Source organism: Aricia agestis, chromosome 3, assembly GCF_905147365.1.
Source record: "Aricia agestis chromosome 3, ilAriAges1.1, whole genome shotgun sequence".
NCBI classification, from domain to species: Eukaryota; Metazoa; Arthropoda; class Insecta; order Lepidoptera; family Lycaenidae; genus Aricia; species Aricia agestis.
Window position 1 is genome coordinate 3,461,201 of NC_056408.1, and position 15,893 is coordinate 3,477,093.

Sequence of the window (15,893 nt, forward strand, 5' to 3'; positions counted from 1 at the left end):
CTCCTATGTGTGTTTGTATGTGCGTAAGTACCGTTAGCACAAAAGTACGCACTCTATTGTCGCTCATGTTATGAGCGACAATAGAGTGCGTACTTTTGTGAGAGTATGCGTGGTTGTGTGTCACGTACCGTTAGCACAGAAGTACGCGCTCTGCGTGTCGCTCCTGTGCAGTCCTTCAGGCAACACCAGCACGCTGGCGGATCGGATCACTGAACCAACTAGCGTCTCGTTGTTGAACGACGTGTACGACACTGAGCAGTTGTCCGCGCTGTAGCCGGTCACTTCCACTGGAATACGTAACAGTTAGATTTCAACAGGATGAATTTAAAACTCTATCAAACAATATGATGTAATTAGAAACATTTAATTGATATTAATTATCATTAAATATAATTTATACTAACACTATAAATGGGAAAGTGTGTCATTATATCTGTTATATCTTCACGCTATCCCGTTGAACCGATTTTGATGAAATTTGGTATGGATATACTTAGAGTCTCGAGATAGGACATAGCATACTTTTTATACGTTTTGTGAGAAAATAAATCATTATTATTATTATTATCATCCAGGAAAAATGTAAGGCTTTTTATCCCGGAAAAACGAATTTTGGCGTAACGGAGTTGCGGGGATAATCTAGTGATTTATAAATAGTAAACCAAAACAATTAAAGAGAGAACCAAGAATATTCGATACAGCCTCAATAAAGCTCATAAAAGTAATTAAAATTGTTCATTAAATGCATGGAATATCCCTTGAAATTCACAATCAGCACTTCATTAACTCAGCCAATCGTAACGGCTGTCGTCAGTAAACACAAATGACGTCATTACGCGCAATTGGTCAATTCCAATGATAATTGAGGCCATTCAGATTAAGGGCTTAGGATCCAGTAATCCTATGGTTATGATAATGGCGGTCCAGCCTAGATAGGGGATGAAACTACTATGATTATTCTGGGTTTTGTATAAAATATCAACGCGAATAGAATTTGAGTTACTTGCTGTTTTTTGTATTGAGACATAAATATCGCAAAGTTTTACCACATATCGTCATAACATTAAACGAAAAAAACTATGGCTCAGGTTGAATTTAATCTTGTTAACAAAAATATTTCGCAGAGTTAATAGTATTGGATCTTTTATATTGATATCTCTCTATAGAAAGTAATAAAAGTTATTCAATTTAGTAGAGCTATAAAAATAATAATCGAAATCCGTTCGCTTACAGAGCAACAGCCTATGATCTTGATAAAGGACGAGACCCTTTTAGGATCATTCGATAGTAAATATTGGGCTTTTAAAGTATAATTTATTTAACACAGACCATTAACTTTTATAGAATAAGGATCAATATTCTCTTTGATATAAGTTAAAAAAAAAAAACTTTTGTCCGCAGTTGCTAGCTGTTTTTATCTAATAGTAAAATTGATGTGAATATTTAGTATACTTCTAAAGTTTAAATTAAACATTTTGCTTAACTCATTGTAGTTACTTTGTAAATGTACCTCAGGCAAATTGAAATATAGATAGTTGGCAGACCTACGTCATTGGCTCGGGTTATCTCTATCTGGGTGCACGGTAGTGCCCCCGCCAAAACGTAGTCAATATAGTCGTAACTTATCAGGTAGTCTTGACACAAACGTGCACAAACCGACCAAATATCGTAGGTCGTCAATAATTTTTCTGACAGTGTAAAATATGCCCGTTTGCGCCAACGTCTACTTTTACTGTAGAATTCTACGCGATGTAGCAATTCCTAATTGGAATACCAGGTCAACTATAAAATGCAGGTTTTGTAAAAGTTGGCCAGCACGAGCGCATAGTTCACGGCTGTTAACAGTTAGAATGTATCTAGCATTCTACACATACTAGTACAGGATCGGAAATTATTGAAATTCTGAATCACATTGGGTCATGAAATATGTATGGTATGTACCGACTACCGTCAGTACCATCGAAGAAATTGATTCATAGGCAGTTGTCGGACCTACGTCAATTAGTCAGAATATTATGTCAATTCAATGTTAGTTGTTAATATAGTTATACGTCGGCTTTAACTCCTTCGTGGTCTAGTGGTATAGATCGCGGCTCTTGACTCGGAGGTCGTGGGTTTGATTCCCGCGTTGGAAACATGTCATTTCCAAGTTTGGTTAGGACAGTGCAGGCTGATCACCTGATTGTCTGACAAGTAAGATGATCCATGCGTCGGATGGGCATGTAAAAAGTCGGTCCTGCGCCTGATCTCTCGCCGGTCGTGACTCGTGTCGGTCTTCCGTCCCACTGGGTTATGAGAGTAAATAGAGAGTGCTCTTGTGTACTGCGCACACACTTGGGCACTATAAAATTACTCCTGCGTAGCTGGCCTGGTTTCAATGAAACCGGCCACCGTCACCGAAACCGGTGTGGGAGCTATTATTATATACGTCGGCTGGGTTTGACAATGACCAATTTAAGAAGGTCCCACATCTGCCTTTGAATCAAGTTCTGTGGTAGTACATACATAACTACTAAAAGGTATCACTTAGTGCGATACTTACACTAAAGTTCACTAAACAACAAACAATATTCTCCTCTATAATGCCTGGCCAACGCAATATATCTTATATCTTTAAACGAGCAATTCTTGTATATATATATATACTAGATGTCCCGCGCGGCTTCGCCCGCGTAAATTAGAAATTTTACAGAATCCGTAGGTACATTTTCCCATAAAAAATATTTCCCCCGTTTTTCCCACATTTTCCTGAGTTTCTTCTGTCGTATTAGTCTTAGAGTAATAATATAATATAAACTTCTCGATAAATGATGAGTCTTACTCGATAAATGATCTATCTAACACTGAGATAAGTTTTTAAATCGGACCTGTAGTTTCTGAGATTGACGCGTTCAAGCAAACATACTCTTCAGGTTTATAATATTAGGTAGATATAGATTTTTTTAAATTATCGCTTGACAAACTCGAGTCTCGATCTAAAAGACTATGAAATGGTATAATATGGTAGTGATGATGATGATGATGATGATGAAGAATGTAATTTGCATAGTAGCATATGCTTTCTGTTCTTAAAACAACGCCGAAACTCCCAAACTTGTATCTATAAAGAATCAGGAATTCTCTCAGCACCTTCCGAACCACGGTATACCAGGTATATCTCGGTGCAAAATCTTACTTGTTGGTAGCATATGCTTAGAATACTTCTCACGAAACCGAAGTCACCATATGTTTCCCTATAAGTTTTGAGGAGTTCCCTCGATTACTTATGGATCCTTCATCAGATCACCACTTTTCTGAATATAATACCAAATTGGGATGATACCCTATATACCAAAAGAAAAATTTTGAAAATCGGTTAACAAACGGCGGAGTAATCGTTGAATATAAGAAAACGAACATAACACCTCCCCCATTTTGAAAGTCGGTTAAAATTGTAGCCTATGTGTTATTTATTTAATATTTTAATCAGCACATGAATTGAATAACAAAATTTTTTTCAAATTAATCGTAGCACCATCTGTCAGGACAAACTAAAATTGAAATAGAATAATATTGAATGCGATGATAGCGCCGTCCGCCGGATCTAATGTAAAACGTTCCAAAATCAACAACTCCTTATAAATAAGAAATTAATTGAAAAAACATTTTCCAGTAGACCAAACTGTAAATCTAAACCATTCTCGAATCTCCACGAACACACACAAAAAATTTCATCAAAATTGGTCCAGTCGTTTAGGAGGAGTTCAGTCACATACACACGCACACAAGAAATATATATATTAAGATAATTGGAATCTCGGAATCGGCTCCAACGATTTTCATGAAATTTAGTATATAGGGGGTTTCGGGGGCGATAAATCGATCTAGCTAGGAATCATTTTCAGAAAATGTCTTTTTATTCGTGTTTTATCGGTAATCGATAAACTGAAAAATATGACTCTTCCTGGCGAATAATAATACTATTTTGTAAGCAAGTTATTGTTTTAACGACCAGCAGATGGCGTTATTAAGTAACACGAAGTCAATGAGTGTTTGCTATACCGAGCAAAGCTCGGTCATCCAGGTACTTATTATAATCCCAGCAAGAAGTTACCTAGAAAGCACTTTTTACCTAACCGAGTGGAAGTGAACAGACTTCCTGAAAGTGTTGTAATGACGACCTCTGATTATCACTGCTCTACTGCCGCTAGACATGACGCTCCACATTGGTTTTGGTACCGTGTCTTTGCCCGTGGTAAATACATCATTTAAATGGCGGCATCAACCTTACCCATTACCCCATTAAACTTACCAGTAATATTCTTCCGTCCTGGTGTGTTCACTGCTACTCGTACAACCAGCTGCGTGCCACCTCGAGGTCCGAGACGCAGCCGCTCCGTCACGTATAGGGCTCCAGTGGACGCGAACGCAGCACCCGCGCTGAGCGCTAAGAGAGCTGTTACCTGGAATGATCATGATCAAGGGCTTGAAGCGGAGAAGATACTAGAATAATATCGCGGACTTTAAGCCAGAAGGGCATATAAAAATATGTTTTTAAAGAAGAAAAAAGATCTCTACAACTAAAAATTTGCATGTGTCTATGAAAGTACTTCCTTACATCGTGTAATGATCTTATGTATTTTTATTATTCTAAAACTCCCAATTTTCTTCTTAAAAAAACGACGTTTTTATACGCCCTTCTGGCTTGAAGCGATATTTTGTCTTAGAAACCTGAACACACCGGTTTTCAGTGTTTTAATAACGGGAATCTAAACCACATTAAGAGTCCTGTTCTAAGCCACTGGACCACGGAGGAAAAATATTGTAATGCATAACTTATAACCTTAAAGTAGCACCTAAAGTAACAGACGTCTGTGATGGTTCATACATAAATTATTTATCTTAACATGAAATGAATATTTATGTAATATTCTCTTAGCAAGGGTCAGCATACAGTATCTTTGCTGTATGCTGACCCTTGCTAAGAGAATATTACTAACGTTAAATATTATATTTTCAAGCTTTCTATTTCACTGTGTCTGCTGCTACAGCTTGACGTCTGTATGTATTATGGCCATTAAAAAGAGAAAAATATTCCTGACTATATGACGCCCGCAACTCCGTTGCGTTAAAATTCGTTTACCGCGTGGTAACCGTATATTTTTCCGGGATAAAAAGTATCATGGAGAAAATGTGAGTCCTTTGGTATGGTACCAAATTTCACAAATTTGGTATGGTACCAAAATCGGTTCAGTAGCTTGGGCGTGAAGAGTTAACAGACAGACAGACATACAGACACACTTTCGCAATTATAATTTTAGTAAGTATTCGTGATTCATCTAAGAGACAATGAAATTTTGCTTGGTATTATTACGTCATAATGTTAGTTGTTACAGCAAAATGACAATATTATAAAGATACTGCAAGAATATCCCAATTTTCTAGAGCATTCGTGTATAAAGTTTTAATTCCGTGCTGTGTGTCGCAATCAGAGTGTCCCGATGTGTCCTGGGAGAGGAGTTTCGCTTTGTACGGCATTTGCAGAGTCCGTGTAGATAGAGCAAAGATTTATGGAAAGTTCGGGATATTTGCGTTTGGGTACATAAATGGACGAAGAATCTGGAAATTCGGTTTTGATTGTCGTTTAAAACTGTTTCTACTGGAATTTTGTATATCGCCCATTACTTATTCTATTCGTCAGATTAATTTGTTGCACCCACACCGTTTTAGCTTGTTCTGCGGCCAAATTTTTGAGAGAAAATCGTGCTGAAGCATGATAGCTGTTTCACTTTATGATGATATCTGTATCGATAAATGAATTCAGTAAACTATTATGTATTAGCTGTGAACTTCGTGTCACTTTAAAACCTGCCCTGGATTTCAAGGATTATTTTAAGACTAAAATTAGCAGAATCGGTTCAGCCGTTATCGAGTTTTAGCGTTACTAACACAATTGAAAATCCATTTTATATATATACTTAGATATATATTTAGGTAAACCATTAATTCACTTGCTACATTTTTTACTTTTATTAACTTTAATATACAAAACTCGATCGTAACTTTATTTTAGATGTTGTAAACAAGCCCTAAATATTTAGAGAAGTAAGGTTACGACATAAATTAAGCGTTACGGAAGTACCTAAGTTAGCCCACTCGAGCCTCGCTATCACTTTGTAAATCTTAATTAAAATCTTGTAGAGCTTGCGATACAAGAAAAAGTCTAGATTAAGTGCTTATAGCTCCTAGAGATAGTGTCACGGAGATAAATGGTACTGACCTAGATTCTTATAAACGAGTACCAATTATGATAAACCGTTCTTAGTTCATTATATTGTTATCAGTTCATCACTTATCAGTTATCTGTGTATCTAACGCCTCCGTGTCCAGTCGTTTAGAGCGTGGCTCTTAACTTTTTTTAGGTTAGATTCCCACGTTGGAAACATGTTGTTCCCAAGTTTGATCATCCGACAAGTAAGATGATCTGTGCGTCGGAGGGCTTGTAAAAAGTTTAGAAGTTATGATGTTGTTATCAGCATAGATTTTGAAACTGCATAGCGAGATAATATTATTATCTAACTAAATATATAGCTTCATTATAAATAACTTATTAACCTACTCATAAAATCATGATATTATATATAAAATGGAATAAATTAAATCGTAAAATGATTGTATTCGCTAGAAACTTAATACGAGTTCCATCTAACTCTGAATAGGTAGGTGCTAGAGCTATTTCTCGTTCAGGCATCCTAGGAAATCTAATCAACTATTATGTTCGGAAATAGGAAATCGATTTAAAATAAAAACAGGTATCTAATCGCATTTGCATCTGTAAATTCCGGAATGATCCCGGAAATCTCTAATCAGGATTCCGGGAGCGATCGCAAACAAATCGCGGACGCACGTACGGGCACTTACACGCGACGGCACGGGGACTGTTTGATTTGAGCTCAGCGGAAAATTGGAGGTGTTGATGGATTCCACTGAATTTTTATCGGTTAATGCTGATTTACATGACAGCAGACCATTATCGTTCCGGCTGAATCTGAATCAATGTTAATATGTTCAGATGGGATTGATTTTCGGTGCTTGGTAAAAATATTATAAAAAAACAATGGGTTGAACTCTGAAAGTGTGAGCAGAAGGGAAAATGGAACTGATGTAGCAATGTACTATCAGAGAAGTTGATTCCTAGGTAGATGGGGGACCTACGTAGTTTGGTTGAGTTACGTCAAACCCAGCCGACAGATCACAATTAACATTGAATTGACATGATCCGACCAAATGACGTAGGTCTGTTAACCGCCTAGGAATCAATTCCCTCGATGGTACATACTTATGCTACATTTTTGCCTTGTGGTAAATAAATATATTATTCCTTTCCTACGCCACCCCTTCCCTGCATCTTATGGATTTTCAATGAGAGTTGAAAAAGGTTTTCACTTAGAAAATTCAACAAATCCTAACCGCACTCAAAATCGCCTCAAACTTCAGCACGTAACTGCAGCTCTCCCGCGTTTTTGACGTGGGAGAGCCATGCTTCAGCACGAATAGGGCTCGACCGGATAAATACCACGGGCTCACAGAAAATCGGCGTGAAACAGCGCTTGCGCTGTGTTTCGCCGAGTGAGTGAGTTTACCGGAGGCCTAATCCCCTACCCTTTTCCCTTCCCTACCCTCTCCTATTTTCTTCCCTACCCTCTCCTATTTCCTTCCCTACCTATTACCTATTCCCTCTTAAAAGGCCGGCAACGCATCTGCAGCTCTTCTGATGCTGCGAGTGTCCATGGGCGACGGAAGTTGCTTTACATCATCATCTCTTTTGTATTTTTTGTTTATTGTGGTTGTGTAATGTTAAAAATTGGAATAAAGATTTTTTTTTTTTTTTACATCAGGTGACGTTCCGTTTGCTCGTTAGCCCCCTTATTTCATAAAAAAAAAACGTAAATAATTATGGTATATCTACGTGCTCATTTATGGCTATACTGCAGATTACTAAGCCACCTGCAATTCTCAGTAATAAGCTCTACAGCTCTTCCCAGAAGACTTGTTTCCTGATATTATATTGTAAGTGGTCGCTAGGTGCATCTAAAAATATTTATCTAAATATCTGCATCGTTAAAGCAAAATGCCATGAGCCCCAAGACACGAATAGGTCGGATAGTCTTGAGAATATCGCAGGGAAGTATTTCCCTGGGATTTTACACAACATTATGAAAATCGTATCGTAAACGTCACGTTTCTAGAAAATGCAGCTATGCAGCTAGAGCTTTCCTGGAGTGGGATTATAAAATAGAGGTTTTATGTATAAACCTAAGATTGTTTCATAGAAGACAGTGGTTTATCTATTATATTTTATAACTAGCTTTTGCCCGCGGCTTCGCTCGCGTGAAATTCGAAAATCGTGTACAATACATGATGTTTTTCCAAGACCAAAAGTAGCCTATGTTACTCTCTATCCTTTCAACTAAGTCGATGCCAAAAATCAAGTCCATTGGCTGCGAAGAAAGGACAAACAAACAAATACACTTCCGCATTTATAATATTAGTATGGATAGCTGTTTCCCGCGACTTCGTAGGCGTTACCATAGTATAATAACGGAAATGAATAATTCTTTCCTTTTTATGGTCCCTTACTCAAATGGTAAAAAACCCAACCCGGGTACAAAGATATAATATCAGCCTGTCCGTTTGTCCATATCCAGGCAAAGCCTCCCTCATATTAATCAAATGACACTCGAAATCTGTATGTTTCACTATTAATTAATAACTTAGTTTGTTCCTAAGGAATAAGAATTAAAACTCAACACTATCGACGCAACATGTTTTAGCTTGGCAACATTACTAGGGGGGGGGGGGGGGATTGGGGCGGCGCAGATGCTAAGTTTGAATAAGGCATATATATCTGCAAAAACCGTATTCAAATCGGATCAGTAGCTTTCGTGTTAAAAAAAAAGTTTTATACAAAATCTTGCCCCCTCTTTTGTCCCCTTAGGGGAAAAATTTTATACACCACATATTAAATTGGAAAATAATATAATATGATGTAAGTTGTAAAAAAAGTTTGATACAAAATCTGCCCCCTCTTTGGTCCGTTTGAGGGGCGGGGGGAGGGGGGGGGGAAATTTTATACACCAGATATGAAGTTGGAAGAAGACAAATATATCTGCGAAAACCATATTCAAATCGGATCAGTAGTTTTCATGTTAAGAAAAAAAGTTTGATACAATATCTGACCCCCTCTTCGGCCCCTAAAAAAAAAAAAAAAATTTATACACCAGATGTTAAATTGGAAAATAAAGTTAATAATTTGAAGTAAGTCCATTGAAGGAAAAAGTTTGATACAAAATTTGACCCCATCTTTGGTCCCCTTAGAGAGGTGAGGGGGGAAAAATTTATATACCAGATATTAAGTTGGAAGAAGATAAATATATCTGCGAAAACCGTTCAGAAATGCGAAAATCGGATCAGTAGTTTTCGTGTTAAAGAAAAAAGTTTGGTACAAAATCTTACCCCCTCTTTTGACCCCTTGGAGAGGTGGGGGGAAAAATTTTTGTACACCAGATGTTAAGTTGGGAGAAGACAAATATATCTGCGAAAATCGCATTTAAATCGGATCAGTTGTTTTCGTGTGATGCTGGAACAAACATACAGACAGACAGACAAAAAACTAACCACAGTTTTGGCTTCTATAGCGATGTAGTAACAGCCCCCGCTTATTATTTTTTGGATATCTTTAATATACAGAATAGTCATTTCTACAGTTTTATTATATGTATAGATAAGTTAATATAAATATTTAGGCTATAGAGCTTGCCAGTAAATATTGTACATTAATAAAATTTATTGTATACTCGAAAAGTACAAACTTCTTTTGGTGTTGTCAAATGAAAATGGCACAAAGAAACGGGATTTTATTACAGTCCTTTAATTTGTTTCAGATATTTAGAAACATTGAAGTATTTTAATCAAGGAGATAATAAAATTGAGTACTAGTTTGTCTCGCATAATAAACAGTCTCAGAGCACCACCCTAATAAAACTTATCTTCAAAGTGAAACATTATGAATAACTAATTGTAATATTTACCCAATTTTAAACCAAATTCCAAAGACAAAAGGATTAAATTGGATTGTCGGGTAAGTAAATTAATTTGTACGAATTGTAATACGCAGGTTGTTCATACAAATTCGGTATTCGACGAATACATGATAAGTTTTTGTGGAGCAACAACCCACGCGAATTCTCGCAAAGTTTTAATGGTGTGAGTGTGTGTATAAAGTTATCGATGGCCTCAACGAATAAACGTGCAAGAGCTCTTACCCAAACAATTTTTTTTTTCGTTTGCATAGCCTATGATACATCTATGTAAATTTTTTTGAATATTTTTGACTTAAAATAACGATTTCATAGCAATGTAGACCTTTATTGTACGGAAAAAATAATAACATATATCACATTAATAATAAAACATGCGCTTATTGCAGATTCTTTGTTTATTTGAGTTCACCGGAATAAACGTGTTAAAATAATCTGGCGCACGTGTCTATCATTTCTTTTGGGTTATAACTCTTGCACGATTATTCGTGTAAAAGCGACGCAAGCGACTTCTATGAGTAATGCCTCAATGCAGATGGCGAAACTTTGAATATAATAATCACAGCTATTCTATTATCGTTTACGAATTTCTCTTGTCTTTTCTGTTTTCTTAAAGGTTATTGGAAGAGCTTGTTTAATACGAATTAGAGGTATGACAGGTGACATAAGTACACAAAATAATATTGCCAATTGAGAACGTTGACATATAAAGATGCCAATGCCTCTCCTTTCCACACAATCACCTGAAACCAACGATGAGTTTGGTACGCCAAGAGATAACCAGCCAAGCGACCATTTCGGAACCCGTACTGTTTGACGTGTTTGTCGTATGTCTGGCCGCCCAAGTATCGAAAGAGCTGATAATGGATTCCATTATCTGCGAGAAGAAGGAGGTGTTATCAATTGGTCTGTAGTTGAAAGGATTTAAGCGGTCACCTTTTTTGGGGATCGGGTACACTAAGGCTATGGGTATCTTCTAAGAAGCCAGGACAATGCCACAAGAGTGGGAGAACCACCGAAAACGACGCGTTAAGACCGGAGTCAACTCTAAAGCACACTTTTTTAACACAATAGGAGGGATTCCGTCAGGCCCACTCGACTTTTGGATATCAAGGGCACGCAGGGCTATTCACATTGAGCGCTGATGTAACCTACTAATACGTGGGAGAGCCGGCCCATTCGTGCCCAGGCACGAATGGGCCGGCTCGACCGGAGAAATACCACGTTCTCACAGAAAACCGGCGTGAAACAGCGCTTGCGCTGTGTTTCGCCGAGTGAGTGAGTTTACCGGAGGCCCAATCCCCTACCCTTTACCTTCCCTACCCTCCCCTATTCCCTTCCCTTCCCATCCCTACCCTCCTCTATTCCCTCTTAAAAGGCCGGCAATGCACCTGCATACACGCGTTAATCTTAGGAGCTACTAGTCCAATTTGAAAAATTCTTTCAGTGATAGATAGCCTATTTATCGAGAAAGGCTATAAGCTATATTTTATTGCGCTAAGATTAATAGGAGCGAAGAAATAGAGGAAAGTGTGGAAAAAGCGGGATAAATTATTTGAAACGGCTTATTTGAACGCGCTAATCTCAAGAACTACTGGACCGATTTGAAAATTTTTTTCAATATTAGATAGCTCATTTATCGAGAAAGGCTATAAGCTAAATTTATCACGCTAAGACTAATGAGAGCTAAGGCATAGAGGAAAATGTGGAAAAAATTGGGGGAAATTATTTGAAAGGGCTTATTTGAGCCCGCTAATCTCAGGAACTACTGGTCTGATTTGAAAAATTATTGCAGTGTTGAATAGCCTATTTATCGAGGACGGCTATAGGCTATATTTTATCACACTAAGACTAATATGAGCGAATAAATAGAGAAAAATGTGAAAAAAGGCGGGGGAAATTATTTGAAAGGGCTTATCTCACGAACTACTGGAGTAATTTTTCTGTTATTTGGCACTTTTTTTTTACTAATTGGTCTGTAAAATATCTAAATTACGCGGGCGAAGCTGCGCGGAACGTTATATTTCGCGTGGTCACGAGTCACGACATCACGCGTAAACGGCTAAAACCATTTTGCTGAAATTTGGTATAAAGATACTTTGAATCCCGAAAAAAACAAAGGATACATTTTGTCCCGGAAAAATGTACGGTTACTGCACAATATACTTTTATGATTTGCGCGTAAACTATTCAATCTATTATGATGGAATTTGGTATGTAGATACTTTGAGTCTCGGCCCTCGGGAGAGGACAAGGAATACTAATTTTGTCCCGGAAAATGCACGGTTGCCGCACAATAAACTTTTATGATTCTCGCCTAAACTATTTAGTATTTTATCTATTTTGATGAAATTTGGCATGGAGATTGAATATGCTAATTTGAATCTGGGACAAGGAATTTTTTTTGTCCCGGAAAAATGTGCGGTTCCCACGCAATAACTTTTCTGATTTGCACGTAAACGATTCAATCGATGTACGGGTACAATTACTATAAACTAAAGTCCACGCGGACGAAGTCGCGAGCAACAGCTAGTGTAATTGAATCGATGATTTCTAAAACAACGTAACTAACATTTTTGCCGAAATCGAGTTTATAGCGATTTTGGATTTAGTCTATGGCCATTAATAAATTGTGCATTAAAACAACACAATTGCTTTGCGTTTTCTATGTAAATTGAACTACTGAAAATACCGCTTAGTGTTAGAACAACATAACTGACTGACATTTCTCTTCGGTGATTGTTAGAACAACACAAGTGCATACAATGGGGATTGTCCATTTTTTTTAATTTTGCTCATTACAAAAACATTTCGAGGAATAAGGTCAGTGATCGTTTTTCTGTATTTAAACGAAAAAAATACCCATTAGTTACTTATATTTTTGAACAAATACGTTTAACCTTTGTTTGACCTTCAATGGCGTAAATTAGCAATAAATTCGACCAACATTACGTTTCGAAGTTTTGGTACCGATAAATATAAAAAAAATTGAAGATATCAAAGAGTTAATTTCTTATGTTCCTGATACCTTTAAAGACTTCTATGATGAAATTTTGGAGTGACCAACCACAACAGTAGAAACTGTAGATGAAGTGGGAGATGATGCATACCTAGAAAAGTAGGCATAGGCAATAGCAACATTATGTTATGATTTTAAGATTAATAAAGTTGAATAAATATGAGTATTTGAGTTATTATTTTATGTTACAATAGTTTCTTGGTTATCAAAACAACACAAGTAACAGATTTAATGTCAAAAGCACATAAGTGAAAAACTTTATTATCCATTTATTTATACTAAAATAAAATAAAAAGATATATAAAAATACATTATTAGGAGCTGTTTATACAGAAATATAAAATATAATATACATAATTATAAATTACTTGCATTATCAAAAATTATCCAGGTTTTTGTGTCTCCTGAAAATTTTACTTTTAGTTACTTATGTTGTTTTAGAAATCATTGATTCAATTATATAATGACTTAAATAATATTAACGATAAAATAACCCCAAACTTCTACGATGTGGCTCCATTTTTTCGCCAAGTTTTTTTGCCTCGACATTCCATAATATATTGTATATGAATATTGAATATGTTTATGGATATCAGAGCATAATATCACTTCTACTTCGTTTCCTAAATAATATTATGAACAGTAGTCTAAAAAATTATATAATGTAACTTCAAAGAAACCAAAACAACTCTCTAACTTAATCTGCATAGAAAAATATTAAGCATCCTGAATAAATACATGGTTAGTGGGTTGTGGTCTGGGGGACCATGGAGCAGGGGTCTGAATTTCCGGTCAGGGCGTTTTGTAAGAGCTCCGATTCTATTATCTCATTATGCATACGGAAATTCCATTATTTACTCTGCAAATTGAAGTTTTTCTTTACTCAATGGGAGCGTAATCTGTTTTGCTTTATGTCAATAAAATTTGATAAAGCCCAGCGAACGATCGGCTGCCATTAAAATTATTGTAATTTGATTGAGTAGAAATGGCAATTTACTTAAATTATTGATATAATATGTATTTTTGTGTGTGTAAAAAGTGAAGTTGTAATTTAACGTATTTATTTTATCAAATTAAAAAGCTGTATGTTATATTTCCTTTACCAGGGGTCTAATTCTTGTAGCTCTGGGTTCGAAACCAGATGAGAAATTCATCCCTGAACAAATATAGGGTCTGAACTCTGAAGGCAAGTTTTTTATCACAATATAAAAAAACTAATGCCTTCAGACCCTATATTTGTTCAGGGATGCATTTCTCATCTGGTTTCGAACCCAGAGCTACAAGAATTAGATCCCTGGTAAAGGGAACATAACATACAGCTTTTTAATTTGATAAACTAAATAATAATTATATTGTGGGCTTCAAACACTTCAAACCAGAAGGGCATATAAGCGATGAACTTACTTTTCAGGAAGCATCAAAAACTTAATAAGTTTTTGTTTTATTCATCTCTGAGACAACTGATTTGCATGTGCCAAGGAAAGTTGTACTTTCTTAATTACGTGAAAACATGATCTTTTGTATTTTAACTATTCCTAAACTCCTAATATTTTACTCACGTCTATTTTCTTCTCAAAAAAAAAACTACTTTATTATTCCCCCTTTTCTCGTTTGAAGCCCGCGATATATTTCCATTCAATAAAATATACTCACATCCATACAATTGTTGATGTTGTTCGTGATCTTCACATCCACTTCCACAGTCTCTCCCACCTTCAGAGCCGGTGGTAGGGAGAAGTCCAGCTGTATGGGTCGGAAGACGTTGATGGTCTTCGGAGCCGAGAATCGAAGACCACGACTGGAGAGGGACAGCGCCCAAAGAGACCAGCGTCCCGCTTCCGACGGTGCTGCTATGGTGACCCCGTCCGTTGATAGCTGGCTCCTGATGAAGAAATAAAACTAATAATAGTATTTTAAAAAGATAAAACCAACTTCAAAATTGTACGTACCTAATTGTGAATTAAAATTCCCTATATCAACTAAACTGCTGAACCGATTTTGATGAAACTTACAGCATTCTCTAAGTTGAATAATACCTAGTACAAAAAAAAGCATTACTTAAATCGGACGTGTAGTTCCGGAGATATGTGAACACAAACATAAAACCATACATACAAACATATACTTACAAACATATATTTAGACGCTGTAATACGAAAACTGGACAGTTCTGTAAATATTATATACATACGCGTCGAATTGATAACCTCTTTTTTTTAAGTCGGCTAAAAATATCCAAAGCCGAAGGCATAACCTTTCTTAGAAGTCGGTTAAAAGAGTCTTACGATTTATTGTTACGATTCTTTGTCCAATAATTTTTCATTAATCGAAATATAATTACGATTTGTCGCAATGATTTTTATTGTGCAAATCATTACAACCTATTTAGCAGCACAAGTACGAATGAATAACAAAGTTTAAAAAACATAATAATTATGTGTGTAAAAATAGAAGTAAAAGGCAACAATAACTATTAAACGTAAGTTTATTATTGCACAGAAGTATTATAATACCTCATGTCTATTTTCAACTCCGGGAAAATTTGTATTCATTTGTGGAAAATAAAGAACAATTGAAGAAAAAGAAATGTCTCAACAGATGAGTCAGTGATCCCTATAAATTTAAACCCGCTGATTCATCTGGCGACAGAAGTCTTCACTGGGTTGAAGACAACATCCCATTCTGTACTTTAATGCTTAATTTATAAGTCTAGACGATGTACAGATGTCTTGTTTTAAAATTAATGCTTCTTTATTAATCTTTCAAATATTTATGTACTTATAAATAGCATTGTT

General features: G+C 36.2%; 1 protein-coding gene across 2 annotated transcripts in view; it reads right to left on the reverse strand.

Moving 5' to 3' along the window:
• The window catches only part of LOC121725790 (C3 and PZP-like alpha-2-macroglobulin domain-containing protein 8), a 216,963-nt gene that overhangs the window by 18,754 nt on the left and 182,316 nt on the right, over nucleotides 1-15,893 (reverse strand). For both annotated transcript variants that reach the window (XM_042112911.1, XM_042112912.1), the window contains 3 exons: nucleotides 14,752-14,980; nucleotides 4,292-4,442; nucleotides 129-287 (listed from right to left, as the gene is read on the reverse strand). In XM_042112911.1, the coding sequence (XP_041968845.1) occupies nucleotides 129-287; nucleotides 4,292-4,442; nucleotides 14,752-14,980 (539 nt within the window). The remainder of the gene's footprint in view (nucleotides 1-128; nucleotides 288-4,291; nucleotides 4,443-14,751; nucleotides 14,981-15,893) is intronic.